Source organism: Gigantopelta aegis, chromosome 3 (assembly GCF_016097555.1).
Source record: "Gigantopelta aegis isolate Gae_Host chromosome 3, Gae_host_genome, whole genome shotgun sequence".
Classification (NCBI taxonomy): domain Eukaryota; kingdom Metazoa; phylum Mollusca; class Gastropoda; order Neomphalida; family Peltospiridae; genus Gigantopelta; species Gigantopelta aegis.
The window spans coordinates 4,019,358-4,044,094 of record NC_054701.1 but is presented as its reverse complement, the minus strand read 5'-3'; the positions used below and the strand labels follow the sequence as shown (position 1 = coordinate 4,044,094).

General features: G+C 37.2%; 2 protein-coding genes across 2 annotated transcripts in view; one reads left to right on the top strand and one right to left on the bottom strand.

Annotated features, from left to right (window-relative positions):
• Window positions 1-24,737, bottom strand: part of LOC121367406 (integrator complex subunit 13-like) — a 253,339-nt gene that overhangs the window by 163,507 nt on the left and 65,095 nt on the right. The gene's annotated exons all lie outside the window — the stretch shown is intronic.
• LOC121367407 (FMRFamide-activated amiloride-sensitive sodium channel-like) overlaps window positions 6,131-24,737 on the top strand; it is a 47,840-nt gene continuing 29,233 nt past the window's right edge. Inside the window, exon 1 of the mRNA XM_041491561.1 lies at window positions 6,131-6,341. Coding sequence (XP_041347495.1) covers window positions 6,211-6,341 — 131 coding nt within the window. The 5' untranslated portion in view covers window positions 6,131-6,210. The remainder of the gene's footprint in view (window positions 6,342-24,737) is intronic.

Below are 24,737 nucleotides of genomic sequence, written 5' to 3'. Positions count from 1 at the left end.
ACACACATTTACAATATATATATTTACAAAAACTAGTAGAAGAGTAGCGATGAATAAAAACGTATCAGTGTCTATGAAGATATTTTGTGATAATAACAATGACAATTGTAAACTTGATAAATGCTGACTGCAGTGCCTATAAGCAGATCGAAACAAATAATACAACTCAGATTCAAATAATGAACAAAGGTGATTGATGGACTGGTGTTTGTTTTCTAAGAAATGAATGAAACAGATGCTGATGTGGGTGGTTGACAAACTGGTGAACATAGTGACGGGAATCTAACACTTGGCTTCATAACTAGCAACTCCGACAAACTGGTGAACATGGTGACGGGAACCTAACACTTGGCTTCATAACTAGCAACTCCGACAAAGTGGTGAACATGGTGACTGGAATCTAACACTTGGCTTCATAACTAGCAACTCCGACAAACTGGTGAACATGGTGATGGGAACCTAACACTTGGCTTCATAACTAGCAACTCTGACAAACTGGTGAACATGGTGACGGGAATCTAACACTTGGCTTCATAACTAGCAACTCCGACAAACTGGTGAACATGGTGACGGGAACCTAACACTTGGCTTCATAACTAGCAACTCCGACAAACTGGTGAACATGGTGAAGGGAATCTAACACTTGGCTTCATAACTAGCAACTCCGACAAACTGGTGAACATGGTGACGGGAACCTAACACTTGGCTTCATAACTAACAACTCCGACAAACTATATGTAGACTGTAAATGCTTATTAATCCAGAAGGAAAATTAATTATTATATGTCTTTGAAAAAGATCTTACCAAGGAATATGAGAAAGAGCATTCTGAGAGTACTGCTAAAGCAATAAACATGTCTCCTATATGCAAATTTCAGAGAATGTCACACAATTTTAAAACATTGAACAGTAGTCACTAATAAAAGTTCAACTGACTAGAAATGTCACTAATCAAAATTTTCAAAAGGTTAAATTGCTATGAAATTCAAACTTGATCTGGAACAGTATATGCATGATACACTAAATTTCAGCCCAAAATATTGAGGCATTCCGAGAGAAAAAAAGAGATGGGAAAACTAATTTCTGCATCTCCTAAATTCAAAAGCTATAACTGTGTAAAACATGGGTAAGTCACTATGCAAGTCAAACATGATCTGTAACAGTACTTGATAAAGATATACACAAACTGTCAGATAAACATCCAGAAAACTACATATGGGACAGATGTACAGACAGACAGACATAGGCGAAATCCATAGTCTACTCTGGAATGATTAAAGCTATATGTAAGCTATCAATACTAATTTTTGTCCATATTTCATCTTGCTTTGTTTTGTAGCCTTGTTTGGAACATCTGCCTACATGTACATTGTTTCTCATTTATGGGTGTACTCCATTTGAATAGTTCAATATATTGATGTTGTGGGGTGAGGTTGGTGTGTGTGGGGTTAGGTCGGTGTGTGTGGGGTGAGGTCGGTGTGTGTGGGGTGAGGTCGGTGTGTGTGGGGTGAGGTCGGTGTGTTTGTGGTGAGCTGTATATATTTGTATTTGATATTTGATACAGATTTGTTGTATTAGTAACTTGTTTTATCTGTATGGTGTACCACATAATGCACTCCAGAGACATAATAATAACTGACATTAAAGTAATGTGCATTCAATGAGTGACAAAGATGTGAATATGCCTAAACCTTTTTAAAATTTATTTATCAAAAAAACAAAACAAAAAACAAACTTCAAGCCATTAAAATACTTGCTGAATACTTGGCCTAAGTATGCCACAATCTGAACAGATCAGGCCCTTTTAAGGGCCCTATGGGCAACCTAGGGAGACAACTCAACCTCAACAGGTCCTAATTACCGAGTTACTCTCAGCCCAATAAAATTCCAAACCTATAAGTAGCTCAGTACCTTTACCTTTAGACCGACGACCGTTCACAATTGCACTCAATTTCCTTCATAAAAAATGCGCACCCATTTCCCTTTGGCTTAATCCTATGGGATATTCCAAATTACATAGCATCATACCACCCTCCGCCTGTTACCGGCTGCGGTCAGACTGCTGGTGCACCTGCCAGTGCAGGCGGTCCCTCCTCCTCCCTTTTTTGTTCTGGACAGAGGAGCCAGTTGAGGCCGACACCTGTGCCCAGGACAGGCATGCACTACAACAGCTTGCTCTGAATGTGCATGTTAAATATTTTGGTCTTGGTCTTGGCCTAAGTGCCTAACCCGGCTAACATTGTTAACATTTCTAGGGCAATGAGCTTCAAGAAAAGTAACAAAAAAAACCCAAACATTAGTAGAGTTAGTAGTAAACTTGCATTATACTTTCCAGTCTATGTTGGTGACTGGTTTAGTGATCACAGTATTATTTAGTCCATGGAACTCCTGCTGGACAAGAAGACTGGAAGACCACAGAGCTGCCTGGTTCCAGTTCATCTCGGTCTGTGGGTCATCAGACTGATGACATCTGCAGAATCAGTTGTAAACCAAGATTCAATCATTAGCTGCACACGCCTGTTTGGCAATAATATATACCTACATGTTGTATTTATCTTGGGCTTGTTTACCAGGCTAATTGGTGTCACAGCACTGTGGAAAAGGTATACACTATTAAAATAACAACTCAAGACCGACAACATGTAGACTTCCACAATGAAGCATACATGCAGTTTTAAAAAGATTCTGTACATGTATCTGTGTGTGCAAGTGTGCATGTATTTGGAACCAAAAGTCCAACGGACCTCAAGCTTGCTTGAGCTGTACACAGTTTGAAAACAAACACATGCTGAACATTCATGCCAAATATGAAACAAAGTTTGTTTGTTTTGTTTAACAACACCACTAGAGCATATTCATTTATTCATCATCGACTAGCTATTGGATATCAAACATTTGGAAATTTTGACATACAGTCTCAGAGAGGAAACCCACAACATTTTTCCATTAGTAGCAAGGGATCTTTTATATGCACCATCCCATAGACAGGATAGCACATACCACCGCTGGTGCACTGGCTGGAATGAGAAATAGCCCAATGATGATGACTGATCCCAAACCAACCACGTATCTGACGAGCACTGTACCACAGGGCTACATCCACCAGTGAAAGGAACCTCAAGTTAAAAGCAATCAGAAAAACTTTCAATTAAGTTTCAATGGCTTTATATCTGGGAGACACATTTATAGGACTTGGGTTAACTGTTGAAGGACTCCGCTTCAGCACACTCGAAGTGTCAGAACAAATTTAAAATTGGATTCAGAGTTAACACTAATTACAGAAGCTTTAACCAATATCCTCATGATCTTCACTTTGCATTCAGCCATTTATAGCAGTAAACTATTCAAGGATTCGAAAGTTAAAGGCAATTAGAAAAAAACGTCAACCATTTACCCAACTTGAAACAAGCTTAAAGTGAATAAAACATCTATACAACATGTACTAAAATGATGTCTTTAATCATACGGCCCACCCAAAACACAAACTTCAACCCAAATTTAATCAGATATTAACCGGGTTAGATGGCTGGATGGTCAAACAGCCAAACGAAAGGTCATTCCAATGACAATTTTCTTAATTTCAAATTGTTGCTATGAAAATAATTAATGTTATGAAGTGAAACTTCTTTTTACAAGTGAACAATCTTCAAATGAAGATCTATTTTAATATTTGACAGACTATAAACGTTTAGGCAAACTTGCACATCTGTGATCAAATTAGAAACAGAGATCAATTCTACAGTAATCTACATTTAATGTTGGTTCCTAGACGTTATTGGATATGGCAGTATTTCTCTCACAAGGGCATGATGAAGCATCTCATGTAATATCCCTTGTAGTCCATGAGGCTTTGTGTGTCTAGCTTCCATTCAAACAACAGACAATACCACACAGAGTACAACAGACAATACCACACAGAGCACAGCAGACAATACCACACAGAGTACAGCAGACAATACCACACAGAGTACAGCACACAATGCCACACAGAGTACAACAGACAATACCACACAAAGTACAGCAGACAATACCACACAGAGTACAGCAGACAATACCACACAGAAGGAAAGAAAAATGTTTTATTTAACGACGCGCTCAACACATTTTATTTACGGTTATATGGCATCAGACATATGATTAAAGACCACACAGATATTGAGAGAGGAAACCCGCTGTCACCACTTCATGAGCTACTCTTTTCGATCAGCAGCAAGGCATCTTTTATATGCACCATCCAACAGACAGGGTAGTACTGGCTGGAACAAGAAATAGCCCAATGGGCCCACCGATGGGGATTGATCCCAGACCGACCACATATCAAGCGAGCGCTTTACTACCAGGCTACATTCCGCCCCCATACCTCACAGAGTACAGCAGACAATACCACACAGAGTACAGCAGACAATACCACACAGAGTACAGCAGACCATACCTCACAGAGTACAGCAGACAATACCACACAGAGTACAGCAGACAATACCACACAGAGTACAGCAGACACTACCACACAGAGTACAGCAGACCATACCTCACAGAGTACAGCAGACCATACCTCACAGTGTACAGCAGACCATACCTCACAGAGTACAGAAGACCATACCACACAGAGTACAGCAGACAATACCACACAGAGTACAGCAGACAATACCTCACAGAGTACAGCAGACAATACCACACAGAGTACAGCAGACAATACCAGAGTACAGCAGACCATACCTCACAGAGTACAGCAGACCATACCTCACAGAGTACAGAAGACCATACCACACAGAGTACAGCAGACAATACCACACAGAGTACAGCAGACAATACCTCACAGAGTACAGCAGACAATACCACACAGAGTACAGCAGACAATACCAGAGTACAGCAGACAATACCACACAGAGTACAGCAGACAATACCACACAGAGTACAGCAGACAATACCACACAGAGTACAGCAGACAATACCACACAGAGTACAGCAGACAATACCTCACAGAGTACAGCAGACAATACCACACAAGACCACACAGAGTACAGCAGACAATACCTCACAGAGTACAGCAAACCATACTTCACAGAGTACAGCAGACAATACCACACAGAGTACAGCAGACAATACCACACAGAGTACAGCAGACAATACCTCACAGAGTACAGCAGACAATACCTCACAGAGTACACAAACATCATGGTTTCTCAATGAAAGAGTACATGCATGTATCACCATGCCCATCCCAGATTTAAACACAAAGGACATTATGAGTGTCTACATTGGCGTGAATGCACGCATGAGTATGTGTTGAAATATATATTTATAAACGAGTTATATGAAATGACAGGTTTTCTTTTTATCATCTAACAAATATTTAATATTGAAAATATTTGCCAAGCATTAGATTATAACTGTTGTGGTGTTTGTTTTTAGGTTTTCTGTATCATTGTTTCTTTCCTAAATCTAGTTTTCTCGTTTAACCTACACCACTGATAATGAAATGTCACAGCTAGCCTATTAATAATTATATTTCTGTATGAGATTTCTCGTCAGTAACTCTACCTGTTTTGATGAAGCTTCAGAGAATCTCCTGAAGAGTTAGCCAACTTATAAAAAAAACAATTAGTGTAACATTTTACTCAAGTTACGTGCTTAAGACAAAAATAGTACCATAAAATTCATGAAAGATTTTGTTACAAATTATTTTTATTTAAATAGTAGTCTTTCATAACCAGTCATATTTTTCTATAAGTTTGTAACTTGAGTAAAATAATATATGAAACTCATGTTTTTAAATTAGTAGGCAAAATGAAATGCAATAAATTTAAGTACAAATAACCTACATGTGTATGTGAGTGTGTGTCTGTGTGTGTGTGTGCATGTGTGTGTGCATTCTGTATATTACATATGTAGAATATATAAATTGTTATTTTAAAAAACCTCAAAACAAACAAATAAAAAACAAAAGAAACAAACAAACAACATGTAAATAACAATTACAATATAATAAACATTTTTCTTTTGCCAATCACATCATTGACATGGATCAGTGAACCGTTTGCTGCCACTGCCAATCACATCATTGACATGGATCAGTGAACCGTTTGCTGTCACTGCCAAAGTAGTAATGGAGTTGGAAAAGTGACTGGGGCAAGTCTGTGCTGACTGGGAACATACTGTACCTGTGCCCAAGCAAAGCTCCTAATCAGTGGTAAGCAATGAACTTGCACTATGAGAATGGATTCAGGGGAGACTCAGATTGACGGATACTTTAAGACTTTCGTGCCATACCCAATGGATTACAACAAAATCCAACGGAAAAGTGTCGATCACAAACAGAAAATCAGCAACGGCAACGCAAGGTACTTGTATTTGTGCAGCTAACTGATATCACTTGATTTTGCTTATATACATTTGTTTTTTAATTTATATATTAGTATTTTGTATAATAGTTATTTATGTAACAGCTAAAACTGTTGAAAGTAATTAATAGGAAAATTTTAAGTTTTGATAAAATAATTTGAAAAGATTTATTTTGCAATAATGTATTTAATATTTTTTTAATACGTATTTAATGTGAACTATTTTAATGTTATATGACAAAATGATTTAATATAGAAAATAATATACTGCCATGACTTCAATGATTTATTTAGTTTGATATTGCTATAATGTCCTGAGAACAGAATACAGAATATATACATATATAGTACGACACCCACCAGAAGCCCGTTTAAACCACTGGCAGCATTATATAACACAAAAAAGAATCAATGATAATGGGGGATAAAAATTAAATCTTTTCCTTACATTAACTCATATCTTAGGCAAAAAAAATGCATTTCTCAGTTAAAACAGAAAGCAAGATAAAAAGATATTTTAAAAAATATGACATTAAACAAATGTTAAACTACAGACAAAAACAAATATATTATTAAATGTATAAAAGATCCTGTGTTTGTAAATAAATAAATAAATTATCAAATATTCACAAATTCTATAAAATGTCTTGTAATTGCAAACTAATTTTCTGTAATATTTGCAACTGATCTTGCACATCAATCATGCAAGGGCGGGATTTAGCTCAGTCAGTTGAGTGCTCGCTTGACGTGCTTGCGTCGCAGGATCGAACCACTTCGGTGGATTCATTCAGCTGATTGGGTTTTTTCCCCGTTCCAACCAGTGCACCACAACTGGACAAAGGCTGTGGTATGTGCTATCCTGTCTGTGGGGAAGTGCATATAAAAGATCCCTTGCTGCATTAGGAAAAATGTAGTGGAAAGTCAACATAATTTTTCAGACCTATTTCAGAGTCGGAATCACACAACAGACGTCATGACGCGACTAGTTTATTGGCACTTTGTAACAAACTCACTTCTCACTCCTGTCAGTGCCTCACTTCATCTTTGTATACACGGTTGGTCTTGTTGGCCCCTCATTTCTCTTTGGTACCCGACTGGATGTTAAGTCACCTGGAATCATTTGCAGCTTTATCACTAATGTCTTGATTGGTTCTTGACGTTTTTATTTTAATAATGTCACAAACTACTGATTATTACTTTAATTTTCACATAACAACACAATAAATATTAGTTATTTAACATTATCATGTTTTTAATATGTTTTGTTTACATATTGTTATCGGTACCCAAAGTAATTGTATATAATTTAAAAAAAATTGCGTCTATACACTTTACGGCAATCTGATTGGTCCAGAAGTGCTTACTTTTTTTCGTTAATATCTCGATGAACCAAACAAATTTAAGCCACGCCTACTACCACCCCCACCCCCACCCCCCACTGACTTGCACTAATTTTGTGCAACAAGCCGGATTATTCTAGAAATAATATTTAGATATTTTGAAGAAACCACACATGAAAGTTACAAAAAATGTACACGATAAATTAATGGAAAATGTTATAGCAGAGTAGACATGTAGATCTATACGCATTGATTTAAACAAAACACCCCAAAAAACCCCAACCCTCTTCGCTAATCATGACATGAGACTCGGTCGGTGGCCAAAGAAATCATATAGGAAACTTCACTTCTATAACTTACTTGTAAGCGATGTTCTACAGTTGTTGACGAAAATTAAACGGTTCCACCAACAGCATATATGTTAGACACATTCCCTTCATTCACTTTTATAAAATATAAACTACACACGAATAGGACATTTCCTTCCAGTATAACTAAATCACCTGATTCAAATAATAATGAATGAACATTCGTATTCTTACGCGACATAAGTATCAATGAAGTTTAAACAAACAATACTACAGGCATATTTAAAGCTAAACAAAATAAATTCAGTTATGTATTGTTAAAGTATGCATATAAATTTAATTATAAGATTTGACCGCAATTATTTTTTGGTTCATGCATGTATGAACTGAAAAAACGATGTGCACACTTTTGTATGACCCGCTACGCAGGCTCATACAGTGTCAATTCTTAATTAATAAAAAAGTAATATGATTCATACCAGAATATGATTCATACCAGAAATAGAATTGAGAATCACTCAGATCAAACACTATGAAACGTACTGATATTAAAACCAATGACAACTTTTATAAAACATCTCCCCTTTGTTTGGGCAGTGACAAGTTACTTCTACATTTTGATCACTCCCCACCCCCAACCCACCCTCCAAATCTCAATGACAAAAAAGTAAAAAGTTATGTTAGTTTAGTATATTTTTTTCAAGTGATATCCCTTCCCAAAGTCAACCTAAGTTTGCTTCAATACTAAACCCTCTGTAAACAAGAATTCTCTCAATACTAGACCATCTGTAAACAACAATTCCCTCAATACTAGACTATCTGTAAACAAGAATTCTCTCAATACTAGACCATCTGTAAACAACAATTCCCTCAATACTAGACCATCTGTAAACAAGAATTCCCTCAATACTAGACTATATGTAAACAAGAATTCCCTCAATACTAAACTATCTGTAAATAAGAATTCCCTAAATATTAAACCGTCTGTAAATAAGAATTACCTAAATACTAGACCCTCTGTAAATAAGAATTACCTCAATACTAGACTATCTGTAAACAAGAATTCCCTCAATACTAGACCATCTGTAAATAAGAATTACCTCAATACTAGACTATCTGTAAACAAGAATTCCCTCAATACTAGACTATATGTAAACAAGAATTCCCTCAATACTAAACTATCTGTAAATAAGAATTCCCTAAATATTAAACCGTCTGTAAATAAGAATTACCTAAATACTAGACCCTCTGTAAATAAGAATTACCTCAATACTAGACTATCTGTAAACAAGAATTCCCTAAATACTAGACCATCTGTAAATAAGAATTACCTCAATACTAGACTATCTGTAAACAAGAATTCCCTCAATACTAGACCCTCTATAAAAAAAAATTCCCTCAATACTAAACCATCTGTAAATAAGAATTCCCTAAATACTAGACCATCTGTAAACAAGAATTCCCTCAATACTAGACCCTCTGTAAATAAGAATTCCCTCAATACTAAACCCTCTGTAAATAAGAATTCCCTAAATACTAGACCCTCTGTAAACAAGAATTCCCTCAATACTAGACCCTCTGTAAACAAGAATTCCCTCAATACTAGACCCTCTGTAAACAAGAATTCCCTCAATACTAGACCCTCTGTAAACAAGAATTCCCTCAAAACTAGACTATCTGTAAACAAGAATTCCCTCAATACTAAACCCTCTATAAATAAGAATTCCCTCAATACTAGACCATCTGTAAATAAGAATTCCCTAAATACTAGACCCTCTGTAAACAAGAATTCCCTCAAAACTAGACATCTGTAAACAAGAATTCCCTCAATACTAAACCCTCTATAAATAAGAATTCCCTCAATACTAGACCATCTGTAAATAAGAATTCCCTCAATACTAGACCCTCTGTAAACAAGAATTCCCTCAATACTAGACCCTCTGTAAACAAGAATTCCCTCAAAACTAGACTATCTGTAAACAAGAATTCCCTCAATACTAGACCCTCTATAAATAAGAATTCCCTCAATACTAGACCATCTGTAAATAAGAATTCCCTAAATAAAATGTACTAAACCATCTGTAAACAAGAATTCCCTAAATACTAAACCCTCTGTAAACAAGAATTACTTCAATACTAGACCATCTGTAAATAAGAATTCCCTCAATACTAGACCCTCTGTAAACACAAATTCCCTCAAAACTAAACCCTCTGTAAACAAGAATTCCCTCAATACTAGACCCTCTGTAAACAAGAATTCCCTCAATACTAGACCCTCTATAAATAACAATTCCCTCAATACTAGACCATCTGTAAATAAGAATTCCCTCAATACTAGACCCTCTGTAAACAAGAATTCCCTCAATACTAAACCCTCTGTAAACAAGAATTCCCTCAATACTAGACCCTCTGTAAACAAGAATTCCCTCAATACTAGACCCTCTATAAATAACAATTCCCTCAATACTAGACCATCTGTAAATAAGAATTCCCTCGACACCAAACATCCTTCTCTAAGCCAGATACCCTTAAAACAGGACATTTTACTTGGTCCCATGGGTGTCCGGTTCAGAGGGCTTTATAAGTAGTTCCACATCGGTCCAATTGGAGAGGACTATATAGGTTTCATCTCTGTCCTTCTGTCTGTCTGTCTGTCTGTCTGTCCCACATGTATATAATTATTCAGACTTTTTCACCCAAAAGCCTGCGGATATTGAGCTGAAATTCTGTGTATATAGCTTTATCATATACTGCATGTTCCTGCATGGGTACTATTTTAACATGCTCATATACCGCAAATGAATCAAAGATGCCCATCCTGGGCTTAGCCTCTGAATTCACCACTGACTAAGTCTGGGACAGGAGGTTTACAGATCAAGTTTAACTTTCATGGCGATTTACCAATTTTTGACAGAGTTATGGCTCTTGAACTTAAGAGATACAAAAATTTGTGTAGACCAGTAGGGGACATGTATTACACTCAAAATGTTTGTTATTTCTATCTGTATGGGAGTTTCAGTGGTTACAACACTGTACTGGTTTGGAGTGTGGTGCATCACAGGTTTGGAATTTTCTTCTTCTATAGCCAGTATGTGCTACCCATTAGTTATTTCTTAAAACCCAAGATTTAGATCTCCAGAAATGCATTTCAAGTTATTTTAATCTAATTACAGCTTAACATTTCAGTGGTTTTGAGGTCAAATATTTTGAGGTCAGCATGTTTGTATTTAATTAGGGCACAACGTTTACCATCTCGACTGTGGTACAATCTAAAGCCCTGAACACCTTGCTGCTAATTGAAGAAAAACCAGCGTGTGTAGTGCAATAGGTTTCTTTTACAAATCAGGCTGAATGTGTTTAATATTTCTGTGATATAACAGCCACTGGCTGAGATTAAACAAAATGTGTCATTAACATGAATTAAATTGAAAATAAGCAGAATGTCTATAATGTAGTAGTAGAATTTTATCATTATAATTGTTCACACCATATCCTGTGTTTGTTAGCTACAGATTTCCTAAATAGGAATTGACAAAGACAAACCTACCATGGAATCAGTCTCTGATTCTAGAAAAGTCAAACAAGTCTAAAACGCAGTTTGTAATTATGGTCTGTACATCTGTAAGTATGGTCTATAGGTATGTAATTATGGACTGTAGGCCTGTAATTATGGTCTGTACATCTGTAAATATGGTCTGTACATCTGTAAATATGGTCTGTACATCTGTAAATATGGTCTGTAGGCCTGTAATTATGGTCTGTAGGAAATAAGAGAAGAAACCTGCTACCACCACACAGACTACTCGTCACTTAGATGGGATAGCACACACCACCGCCTTTGATATATACATGCTATGGAGCATGGGATGGAAGAGAAAGACATTCAGAGGGTTGGAGCACTGACAGGGATTGATCCTGTAGCCTGTCACATCGCGAATAGAAGCTCTACCGCAGAGCCAGATTGTATCTGATCTATACATGACATACAAGTCTGTGTGTATGCAGACTGTGACCATCAAACAGATGGCTGTTACACAATGACATGTACAGCCGATTTACTGTTGCCAGTGCCATGGAGGATTTATTACCGGGACAGTGCAACAATAACATTTCCACAAGCATACATGTTTTCATGTTCAATTAAAACAGTTTGGCATGTTGCCAATGTCAATAAAAATAATCAATAATTTTACTGAAATGCTCATCAATTATGTAATCATAATATGGCATATAAAAATACAGAATATAAATTTGATTCATGTTCTAATTTTACTTATTTAATGCTCATTTTCTCAATATGAAAATTCTGAACAAAGATGTTGCACTGACCCAGCGAGAATATATAATAAAACTGTTATTAACTATTGCATCTGGAACATTTCATTTTCCCTTCAAGCCAGACTTAATTGCCGGTAACCAAGTATGCCCCACCATGACTGGTTTACACAGGCATGCAATGGCATATGCCAATCTACAGGTGCATCAGTAGCCTCAGTAGATATATCACAGCGCTGTGACAGTGCAAGTCTGGCACTACTACTACCACTTACAGACAAGCCTGGAGTCCTGGACTATAGGGTGTAGTGCCATCCTAGCATAGATCATGGTAGCCACTGTGGCCACACAGACCTTGCAGGTCGCCATAAAACACAGAGAAGAATGCTATTTTTATGCAAGTCAAAGAGACAACCCTGAGGAATATCATCCTGGTATTTGTAAACCCTTTCAGCTGTTATTGCATAAGGATTTATTGCCAGAGAACAAAATGCACAGTAGGTCTACATGAAAATGGGTGACGTTTTGTGGTTAAAAGCTAAGTATCAAGTGGAAGCAACATCAAAGACCATGTGTATATATTGTGTTTTTTCTCTGTATTTCAGAAAACATATGTTTCCATACATTTTTGATGACTTAATTTTGTTTATTCTTTCCAGGAGGTATGTAGGCCAGATGTAAACAGGCAATATAATAATAAATACATGTGTCTAGTCTCTAAAACAGTGATAAAACCTACCACATTCAGTGTTTCTGCCATAAATCTTTGGGTATGGCACTATGGAATTGAATGCAACCACAGTCAGCAGGGGGTATGGGGGGGGGGGGGGGGGGCCTCCCCCAGAAAGAAAATGGGTTAAGTTTAGGGTTAGTGTTAAGAAAATCATACAGTAATGACAATAGTAATAAATTTTGTCGAAAGGTTAACTTAAAAATAATAAATCTAAAAAAAAATTGGGTATGGTGCCATACCCGTTTTACCCTCTTGCAGAAACCCTGCATGACATGTAAACAGTCTATAATGTGTAAATAATGTGTACAAATTTACTTAACAGTTTTAGAATTTTTAGGAGCTTGAAAATTTGACAAATTCATAACCTTTCATAACCTATACCTGATTTATACAGCGATCAAAATACGAGAATTGAACATTAAGACCAAAATACGAGAACTGAACATTAAAACCAAAATAGGAGAATTGAACATTAAGACCAAAAGTCTAATTTTTCATCCTCGTGAAACCAGGGACCTGTAATTATGGCTAATGTTTTTTCCTTGAGGTAGGAGAATATATACAGATACACAGAACTTCTTATAGTACTACGTTGTTTCCTCTTATTTATTGCATGAGTTTATTGCACACAAGAAGATAATGAGACTGCTAGATAGTAAATTTTTTTTTTTTAAAACCTAAAACACAAACAAAATACAAAAAAAACCTTCCAAAAAGCAAAAAAAATAATAATAATAAAATAAAAAAATAATAATAAACGTTCAATTTGTTTCAATTTGAAAATAAACCAGTCCATGTTGAAAGTTCACATCCCAGCACAAACTGGACAGTGGTGACGGTTGTGGTGATGACAGGTTGTGGTGGTGACAGGTTGTGGTGGTGACAGGTTGTGGTGGTGACAGGTTGTGGTGGTGACATGTTGTGGTGGTGACGGTTGTGGTGGTGACGGTTGTGGTGGTGACAGGTTGTGATGGTGACAGGTTGTGGTGGTGACAGGTTGTGGTGGTGACGGGTGTGGTGGTGACAGGTTGTGGTGGTGACGGTTGTGGTGGTCACAGGTAGTGTTGGTGTGTGTGTGTGTGGATTGTCTAGCATGCTAGTTGTGTTGTTTTCAATAATATTATTTATGTAATCCACTTAAAACAAATGATCTATAAGATCCCCATCTGTATTACATGGTTTAGCTTGCACACAGTGGAATGCCTACATTCTGACAGAAGATTCCCTTTATTGAAAGATGTGCAATAAAGGAATATTTTATTGAATGGGCCAAGTAATATTGATTACTCATAAATGATATAACCAACAGAAGCTTACATCTTTATTGCCATCACTAAGACTAGTATGAGAAGTCTCTGTTAATAGATATAACATATTTCAAATATGTATGCTATTAGGACCTAATAGGTGTAAACTATTGAGCAAATTAACACTTTCTAATGCTAGAACTCCATGGATGAGAAAATCAGTGGAGGCCAGGGTGCTGCTGAATGGGGATTCTTGTCCCTGTGACATACATTTTGATATTGCACTTCAAATTTAGCATTGTCTGAAACGTACATAATGGCCGATGTCTTTTTCATGTTGGGGTGTTGTTAAACATTCATTCATTTGTTCGTTCATTCATTCCATAGTTTCTAAAGGGAAAACTACCATTCCATAAAAGATTAGCATGAAAAAGTAATCAGAAGCACCACATATACTTCATTTGTTAGTTAATTCGATACAAATAATAGTAAAATGAAATTGGGTTGTAATTTTTTATGGTTTTGAGAGAGAGAGAGAGAGAGAGAGAGACAGAGAGAGAGAGAGAGAGAGAGAGAGAGAGAGAGAGAGAGAGAGAGAGAGAGAGAGAGAGAGAGAGAGAGAGACACACACACACACAGACAGACAGACAGACAGACAGACAGACAGAGACAGACAGAGACAGACAAACAAATAGATTGGTCATTATACAATTTTGAGACTGCCCCTTTAATTATTAATTTAAAAATGAAATAGATTCCTGGACTCTCATAGTGAGTGTCCATGGTTCAAATCCCCTCAGTGGAGATTACTTTTTCTGTTACATATATAACCAGTTATACCATAGCCTTTGATATATACCAGCTGTGGGATACCAGTTGCAGGTAAGGATGGGGAAACCAATGGGTTAGCTGGTGAGGTTCAGTCCTATGACGCAGGCACCTCAAGTGAGCCTCTATCAACTGGTCTTAATCTGGTGGTGAGGTTCAGTCCTATGACGCAGGCACCTCAAGTGAGCCTCTATCAACTGGTCTTAATCTGGTGACGCAGCATCCTCTATCAACACTGGTGGTGAGGTTCAGTCCTATGACGCAGGCACCTCTGGTAACTGTTCTGGTGGTGAGTTCAGTCATGGATCAAGGAATCTGGTGGTGAGGTTCAGTCCTATGACGCAGGCACCTCAAGTGAGCCTCTATCAACTGGTCTTAATCTGGTGGTGAGGTTCAGTCCTATGACGTCAAGTGAGCCTCTATCAACTGGATGGACACCTCCAACACATTCTAAACAATGACTACATGGTCTCCGACATAGATTTCTACAGCACTTCAAAGAGGTAACCACTGCCATGACAAGAGCTGGAAACTGTTAATGGGTCTTTTATATGGACTTTTCCATAGATACAGGTAGCATTGTACACACCAAGGTCTTTGATGTTCCAGTCATGGCTGATCGATTCTATGTCCCACTGCAATTCAAGCGAGAGCTACATCCTGTTCCTACTACTACAACTATCATAATTAGTCCAACCGTGGTTTAATTCTGAAAACTGAAATGTTATTTCTAGATTTTGTTTGTCTTGAAAGGGCTGCCTTCATACATAATGGCATATGTTATGTTCAAAGGTACCGGTAACATTATTTATATGTACATCACCGTAGTATCTTGAAATCAGCTTCATTGTGTTGGTGAATGCATTACTATGAAAACAATACTGTATATTTGTTGGTCCTCTCTGTACTAGGTAACCTTTTAACATTCTCTCACTGAGCACATTGAGTTAGGATACACCAGGATAATTCCTTTACCACACAGAAGAAGCCAGTGTTAATGTGTGAGGTAACAATGTTTTGTCTGCTAGAGGCATCTCCACATTTGTCAGGAGCTGTTTTTATTTCACGAACATATCTATACTTGGCAAATGATGTATACTTATTTTGTGTATACATTTTGCATTTGTTACGTTTACTGATGACACTTCGGCATTTGAGGGGAGGATACAGGGTTTGTGTTAAGGATGGGGCCTATCATTTAAAATGGGCATCAACAGTATTCAACAGTGTACCAACACTCTGGGTCAACACCTACATTATAATTACTATTCAGTGGAAGAACAAGAATTACGTGGATTTAACTGTCTTGGCTATCATAAACCTTTTCAGTGCACTGTGATGAATACCCAAACGTGCAATTATAAACCAAGTTTCATAGACTTAGGACTTAGTTTGTGAAAAACTGATGTAAAAACAAAACTTTAAATGTTAATCTTTAACACAAAAGTTACGATCGCTGCCACCACTGCCATCAGAAAAGTAAGACCTATATCTCACATTTTTACTCGGTAAAGGCAAGTCAAAAAGTGTAATCTGTAAAGCCCATCACCAGAACCTATTCACACAGCAGCTAGTACTCCAGTGGCCATCGGTGCCACCATTAAATTTGAGCCCTGTAATTATTATATAACATTAAATACATGTAGATAGGGACTGCATTTTGTTTATCTGACTGATGTCATGCAAGCTGGCTGTATACAATGTATTCTGATCAATAAGAAAACACTTTTATTGTTGCATATACACTTTGTCTATAATGCACCGATATTCACTGAAAAATGTTTTGTATCGATTTTGTTTGAAATTTGCTGTAATGGTATTTTGTAGACAACGTTCCCAAGGTGGATCAATGTGCATGTGCAATAAACTTTATCCAACAAATGTTGGCCTGCAGAGACTAAATGTTGTCTGTTGATATTGTGCCTCAAGGTTGTAACTAGAAGAAACTACCACTACAATGAATTTCAGTTTCATTCTATTTAGGCATTCTATTTAGGCAAGAAAGAATGACTATGTGTTTTGCCCAACTCTATATGTGTTTTGCCCAACTCTATATGTGTTTTGCCCGACTCTAGATGCGTTTTGTCTGACTCTACATGTGTGTTGTCCGACTCTACATGTGTTTTGCCCAACTCTATATGTGTTTTGCCCAACTCTATATGCGTGTTGTCCGACTCTACATGTGTGTTGTCCGACTCTAGATGCGTTTTGTTCGACTCTAGATGCGTTTTGTCTGACTCTACATGTGTTTTGTCCAACTCTACATGTGTTTTGTCCGACTCTACATGTGTTTTGTCCGACTCTACATGTGTTTTGTCCGACTCTACATGTGTTTTGTCCGACTCTACATGTGTTTTGTCCAACTCTATATGTGTTTTGCTCAAATGCTCTATAAACTCAGATATCCTTATAGCATTACAAGATTTTATTTTTGTTGTACAGCTTTTAGAATTAGGAGGACATTGTTGTCTGACATTTAAAAGACACATATATTTACAATGCATATGATCAAAGGGAATTAGAATAGATTCCAAACCATTAAATCACTGCCACTATCAACTATTATATAGAGAATAATACACGAGGAGTGACCGTTACTTACTATTTATCTCACAACGAGTTGTTTTAAAATGTGTCTAACGAGTGAAAGCAAGTTTTATACGTTTTTAAACAACGACTTGTGAGATAAATGGTATCTAATGGACACAAATGCATTATTCTATTTCTTACATATCCTCAAAAATCAGGTTTTAAGCAAATTTTAACATCTTTTTCAACTAAAATTTATTTACAGCCGTTGCACTTGTAACTAACTTACACGTCACAGACACATGAATGTCAGGTTAACTATATGTTACAATGTAATCTATTTCCACCGTGTTGTTTTTCATTGTATGTATGGTACTGGTGACCTGGTCATCACTTAGGAGCAGCCAGTCGTATGTCTTGAAATTGTTAACACACATACTAAGTGTAAGAAATGTACTTCACTCTCCCTTGTCCCTCCCCCATCCATGTGTCAAATAAATGAATATGGACAAATAATTAATATTATCTTGTGAAATGTACATTTGTAAAAAAAAAAGTGTTATATTTCTGCTTATAGAAGTGATTAAAAATACATACACAATAAACAACAGTACTTTTCTGTGTCAAATGGAAAATAACAAATTATACACACACAGAGACAGTACATTGCAACAAATAAATAACTACTTACACACACAGAGACAGTACATAAGACATTGTAGTCTACACACTCGAACAGACAGTAAGTGCCAACCAATGTTACCGGTAAGTGTAAGTGGGTTGAGAATTTGGTTAACACCAACATTCCCACTTTTACGTGCAACATTTGAGACACTTTGTGAACTTGTATCTCTTTTAACAGTTGTGACACCATCTTCACCACGACATCCACACAGTCAAAGGATATTGTGGAACAGAATGGTTTTGTTGGGCTTTTAACAGTTGTGACACCATCTTCACCACCACATCCACACAGTCAAAGGATATTGTGGAACAGAATGGTTTTGTTGGGGTATTTTTAAAAAGGAAGGTTTGTTTAATGACACCTCAATACATTTAAACAAGAACAATGAGCTAAATAATACATGTATGTGCAAATGACTTGATCTAGAGGAAGAATTCTTTTCTAACTGACTGCCACCAAACAGACTGATGTTTCTAATTACACTCACAGCAAGAAGTCAGTCATAAACACAGTGCCACAGATAGAACAACAAAACAACACCTAACAACATGTATCATATCCATCTCACAACACATAACAACATATATCATATCCATCTCACAACACATAACAGGGGGAGAACAGCACCTCACAACAAAGAAGTCATATCCATCTCACAACACATAACAACATATATCATATCCATCTCACAACACATAACAACATGTATCATATCCATCTCACAACACATAACAACATATATCATATCCATCTCACAACACATAACAGGGGGAGAACAGCACCTAACAACAAATATCATATCCATCTCACAACACATAACAACATATATCATATCCATCTCACAACACATAACAACATATATCATATCCATCTCACAACACATAACAACATATATCATATCCATCTCACAACACATAACACATATATCATATCCATCTCACAATACATAACAACATATATCATATCCATCTCACAATACATAACAACATATATCATATCCATCTCACAACACATAACAACATATATCATATCCATCTCACAACACATAACAACATATATCATATCCATCTCACAATACATAACAACATATATCATATCCATCTCACAACACATAACGTATCCATCTCACAATACATAACATATATCATATCCATCTCACAACACATAACAACAAATATCATATCCATCTCACAACACATAACAGGGGGAGAACAGCAACTAACAACATATACTAATTTATTATATACATAGCAATGAAATATATAGATCTACGGAAACCATAAAAGTCATGTCCAGTGAAAAGTCATATTTTCACTGTATTTTAGCTACAGTGAAAATATAGAAGTCGTATTTACTTTTTTGTAAAAGTGCATCATTAAATTATCTCCCTTTGTCTCGGTTCTTCGTATTTAAATTTGATGATTACCAATGCATCTGATCGTATTTGAAAAATAAAAAACATAATTTAAACAGCTGTACCTATAAAAACGGGATACTAAGTGCAATTACGATAAAATATATAAAACAAATTGAATACGAAGCTAAATAATGATGACACAATGTAGTGTCATCGAGTTTAAGTGTAAGAATTTAACGGCGTTCGACTCGTTTTGTTTTTGTGGGAGTTTTTAGAGGATCGCTTTGTCAGGTATGTTTGCACCGCAGTATAGTTAAATAAATGTAAAGTAAATTGGTAAAGTAAATTTTCTGGCAAAGTTCCATAGGAAGAAATATATCATGACGTTACGTGTTTTCGATAGGATAAGTGAAAGATATTACCAAAGAGCGAAAGATATTGTCAAAAATTAGGAAATATGTATATAATAAATAGACCATTTCATGGTGTTTTTCCGAATACAAATTTTATGTCAACTCGTGATGTGTGAAAACCATATTTTCACTCATTGCTTTGCAATTCATGAAAATATGGTTTTCACACATCACTCATTGACATAAAAATCGTATTCGAACAAAATCATGAAATAGCCTCTATATATTCATCAAGGGGGAACAGCACATAATATATATCCATCATGGGTTGGGGCACAGAACATCACCTAACACATTATAATATATCCATCATTGGGGGGGGAGAGAAAAAAGCACCTAACAACATATAATATATCCATCATGGCAAGGGAGCATAGAACAACACCTAACACATCATGGGGGAGGGGGGAGGCATTGACCATATAGTCTTTCACACCCCAGCAAGCACGCTACCCACCTAGCTATATGCTACTCTCTTATTTTAATCATGTGTCAGGTTTAGTTTTAAAATGTTCACAAACCTATCAGTTCAACTATAAACCTATAATAAAATATAATAAAATATTACTGTGCACTACAAATACATTTTGTACATGCATGAGTTTTCTTTGAAGAATTATAACAATAATTGTGTCAGCAACAAAGGAGCTACATGGTATAAGTTGTAATCGTTTTGAACACTCCCTGGCAGCCACTAAAAGACACTGATATACTTCAGTGATTCCTAAACTAGCTAGCTAATTTTCAGGATTCACTCACATTTATATAATCTAGGTATACATGAAAACTAGAGTTTTAAACAAGTTGTAAGTGCACGTACAAGTACATATATTTTGGTCTGTTTAGCTAACACAAACAGTCAGGTTCATAAGATATTTCCTAATCCGGCAACGTAAAATTAGCAACAACTGTTTACTGAACCTTTATGTTGCTGCATTTTGTTTGGCTAAAAGAAATCTGAACCTGGCTGAAAGTACAGTACATGTATAGTCTCTCAAACGAAACCTGAACCAGGCTGAAAGTACATTACATGTATAGTCTCTCAAACGAAACCTGAACCTGGCTGAAAGTACAGTACATGTATAGTCTCTCAAACGAAACCTAAACCTGGCTGAAAGTACAGTACATGTATAGTCTCTCAAACGAAACCTGAACCTGGCTGAAAGTACATTACATGTATAGTCTCTCAAACGAAACCTGAACCTGGCTGAAAGTACAGTACATGTATAGTCTCTCAAACGAAACCTGAACCTGGCTGAAAGAACATTACATGTATAGTCTCTCGAATGAAACCTGAACCAGGCTGAAAGTACAGTACATGTATAGTCTCTCAAACGAAACCTGAAACAGGCTGAAAGTACAGTACATGTATAGTCTCTCAAACGAAACCTGAACCAGGCTGAAAGTACAGTACATGTATAGTCTCTCAAACGAAACCTGAACCAGGCTGAAAGTACAGTACATGTATAGTCTCTCAAACGAAACCTGAACCTGGCTGAAAGTACACTACATGTATAGTCTCTCAAACGAAACCTGAACCTGGCTGAAAGTACAGTACATGTATAGTCTCTCAAACAAAACCTGAACCTGGCTGAAAGTACAGTACATGTATAGTCTCTCAAACGAAACCTGAACCTGAACCTGGCTGAATGTACAGTACATGTATAGTCTCTCAAACGAAACCTGAACCTGGCTGAAAGTACAGTACATGTATAGTCTCTCAAACAAAACCTGAACCTGGCTGAAAGTACAGTACATGTATAGTCTCTCAAACGAAACCTGAACCTGAACCTGGCTGAATGTACAGTACATGTATAGTCTCTCAAACGAAACCTGAACCAGGCTGAAAGTACAGTACATGTATAGTCTCTCAAACGAAACCTGAACCTGGCTGAAAGTACAGTACATGTATAGTCTCTCAAACGAAACCTGAACCAGGCTGAAAGTACAGTACATGTATAGTCTCTCAAACGAAACCTGAACCAGGCTGAAAGTACATTACATGTATAGTCTATCAAACGAAACCTGAACCAGGCTGAAAGTACATTACATGTATAGTCTCTCAAACGAAACCTGAACCATGCTGAAAGTACAGTACATGTATAGTCTCTCGAATGAAACCTGAACCAGGCTGAAAGTACAGTACATGTATAGTCTCTCGAACGAAACCTGAACCTGGCTGAAAGTACAGTACATGTATAGTCTCTCAAACGAAACCTGAACCTGGCTGATAGTACAGTACATGTATAGTCTCTCAAACGAAACCTGAACCAGGCTGAAAGTACATTACATGTATAGTCTCTCAAACGAAACCTGTACAGTACATGTATAGTCTCTCGAACGAAACCTGAACCAGTCTGAAAGTACAGTACATGTATAGTCTCTCGAACGAAACCTGAACCAGTCTGAAAGTACAGTACATGTATAGTCTCTCGAACGAAACCTGAACCAGTCTGAAAGTACAGTACATGTATAGTCTCTCGAACGAAACCTGAACCTGGCTGAAAGTGCAGTACATGTATAGTCTCTCGAACGAAACCTGAACCTGGCTGAAAGTACAGTACATGTATAGTCTCTCGAACGAAACCTGAACCAGGCTAAAAATACAGTATGTATAGTCTCTCAAACGAAACCTGAACCTGGCTGAAAGTACAGTACATGTATAGTCTCTCAAACGAAACCTGAACCTGGCTGAAAGTACAGTACATGTATAGTCTCTCAAAGGAAACCTGAACCAGGCTGAAAGTACATTACATGTATAGTCTCTCAAACGAAACCTGAACCTGGCTGAAAGTACAGTACATGTATAGTCTCTCAAACGAAACCTGAACCAGGCTGAAAGTACAGTACATGTATAGTCTCTCAAACGAAACCTGAACCTGGCTGAAAGTACAGTACATGTATAGTCTCTCAAACGAAACCTGAACCAGGCTGAAAGTACATTACATGTATAGTCTCTCAAACGAAACCTGAACCAGGCTGGAAGTACAGTACATGTATAGTCTCTCAAACGAAACCTGAACCAGGCTGGAAGTACAGTACATGTATAGTCTCTCAAATGAAACCTGAACCAGGCTGAAAGTACAGTACATGTATAGTCTCTCAAACGAAACCTGAACCTGGCTGAAAGTACATTACATGTATAGTCTCTCAAACGAAACCTGAACCTGGCTGAAAGTACATTACATGTATAGTCTCTCGAACGAAACCTGAACCAGGCTGAAAGTACAGTACATGTATAGTCTCTCGAACGAAACCTGAACCTGGCTGAAAGTACAGTACATGTATAGTCTCTCGAACGAAACCTGAACCAGGCTGGAAGTACAGTACATGTATAGTCTCTCGAACGAAACCTGAACCAGGCTGGAAGTACAGTACATGTATAGTCTCTCGAACGAAACCTGAACCAGGCTGAAAGTACAGTACATGTATAGTCTCTCGAACGAAACCTGAACCAGTCTGAAAGTGCAGTACATGTATAGTCTCTCGAACGAAACCTGAACCTGGCTGAAAGTGCAGTACATGTATAGTCTCTCGAACGAAACCTGAACCAGGCTCAAAATACAGTATGTATAGTCTCTCAAACGAAACCTGAACCTGGCTAAAAGTACAGTACATGTATAGTCTCTCAAACGAAACCTGAACCAGGCTGAAAGTACAGTACATGTATAGTCTCTCAAACGAAACCTGAACCTGGCTGAAAGTACAGTACATGTATAGTCTCTCAAACGAAACCTCAACCTGGCTGTAAGTACATTACATGTATAGTCTCTCAAACGAAACCTGAACCAGTCTGAAAGTACAGTACATGTATAGTCTCTCAAACGAAACCTGAACCTGGCTGAAAGTACAGTACATGTATAGTCTCTCAAACGAGACCTGAACCTGGCTGAAAGTACAGTACATGGATAGTCTCTCAAACGAGACCTGAACCTGGCTGAAAGTACAGTACATGTATAGTCTCTCAAACGAAACCTGAACCAGGCTGAAAGTACAGTACATGTATAGTCTCTCAAACGAAACCTGAACCAGGCTGAAAGTACAGTACATGTATAGTCTCTCAAACGAAACCTGAACCTGGCTGAAAGTACATTACATGTATAGTCTCTCAAAGAGAGAGAGAGAGAGAGAGCATGCAAGCATGCGTGTGTGGTTGGCGCGCACGTGCGTGCATGCATGCGTGTGTGTGTGTGTGTGTGTGTGTGTGTTTTGAAATGATAATTTTCTGGTTAATATGTAGAGGATTTGTCACAAGCGTTTTTTAATATGGAAGTCAATGTTAATCAGTATTTGTCGAGCCTCTGCCAAGACAAATATCAGTTAACAAGACGAGGTTCATATGTTACATATAAACATGAGTAACGAATTCATTTATAGGTATAAGTTATAACACTTCTAAAATAACATTTCAATTTGATATTTAGTAGATAAAAGTTCTGAAGTTGCCTCACCGGTAATATGATGTCACATACTTAACAAAATCTTATCAAAACATTACCCTCAGGTATACAAGTCTTGTTGGCTATAAACTGGCCTCATTGGCGGTGTCGTTAGGCCATCGGTCTACAGGCTGGTAGGTACTGGGTTCGGATCCCAGTCGAGGCATGGAATTTTTAATCGAGATATCGACTCCAAACCCTGAGTGAGTGCTCCGCAAGGCTCAATGGGTAGGTGTAAACCA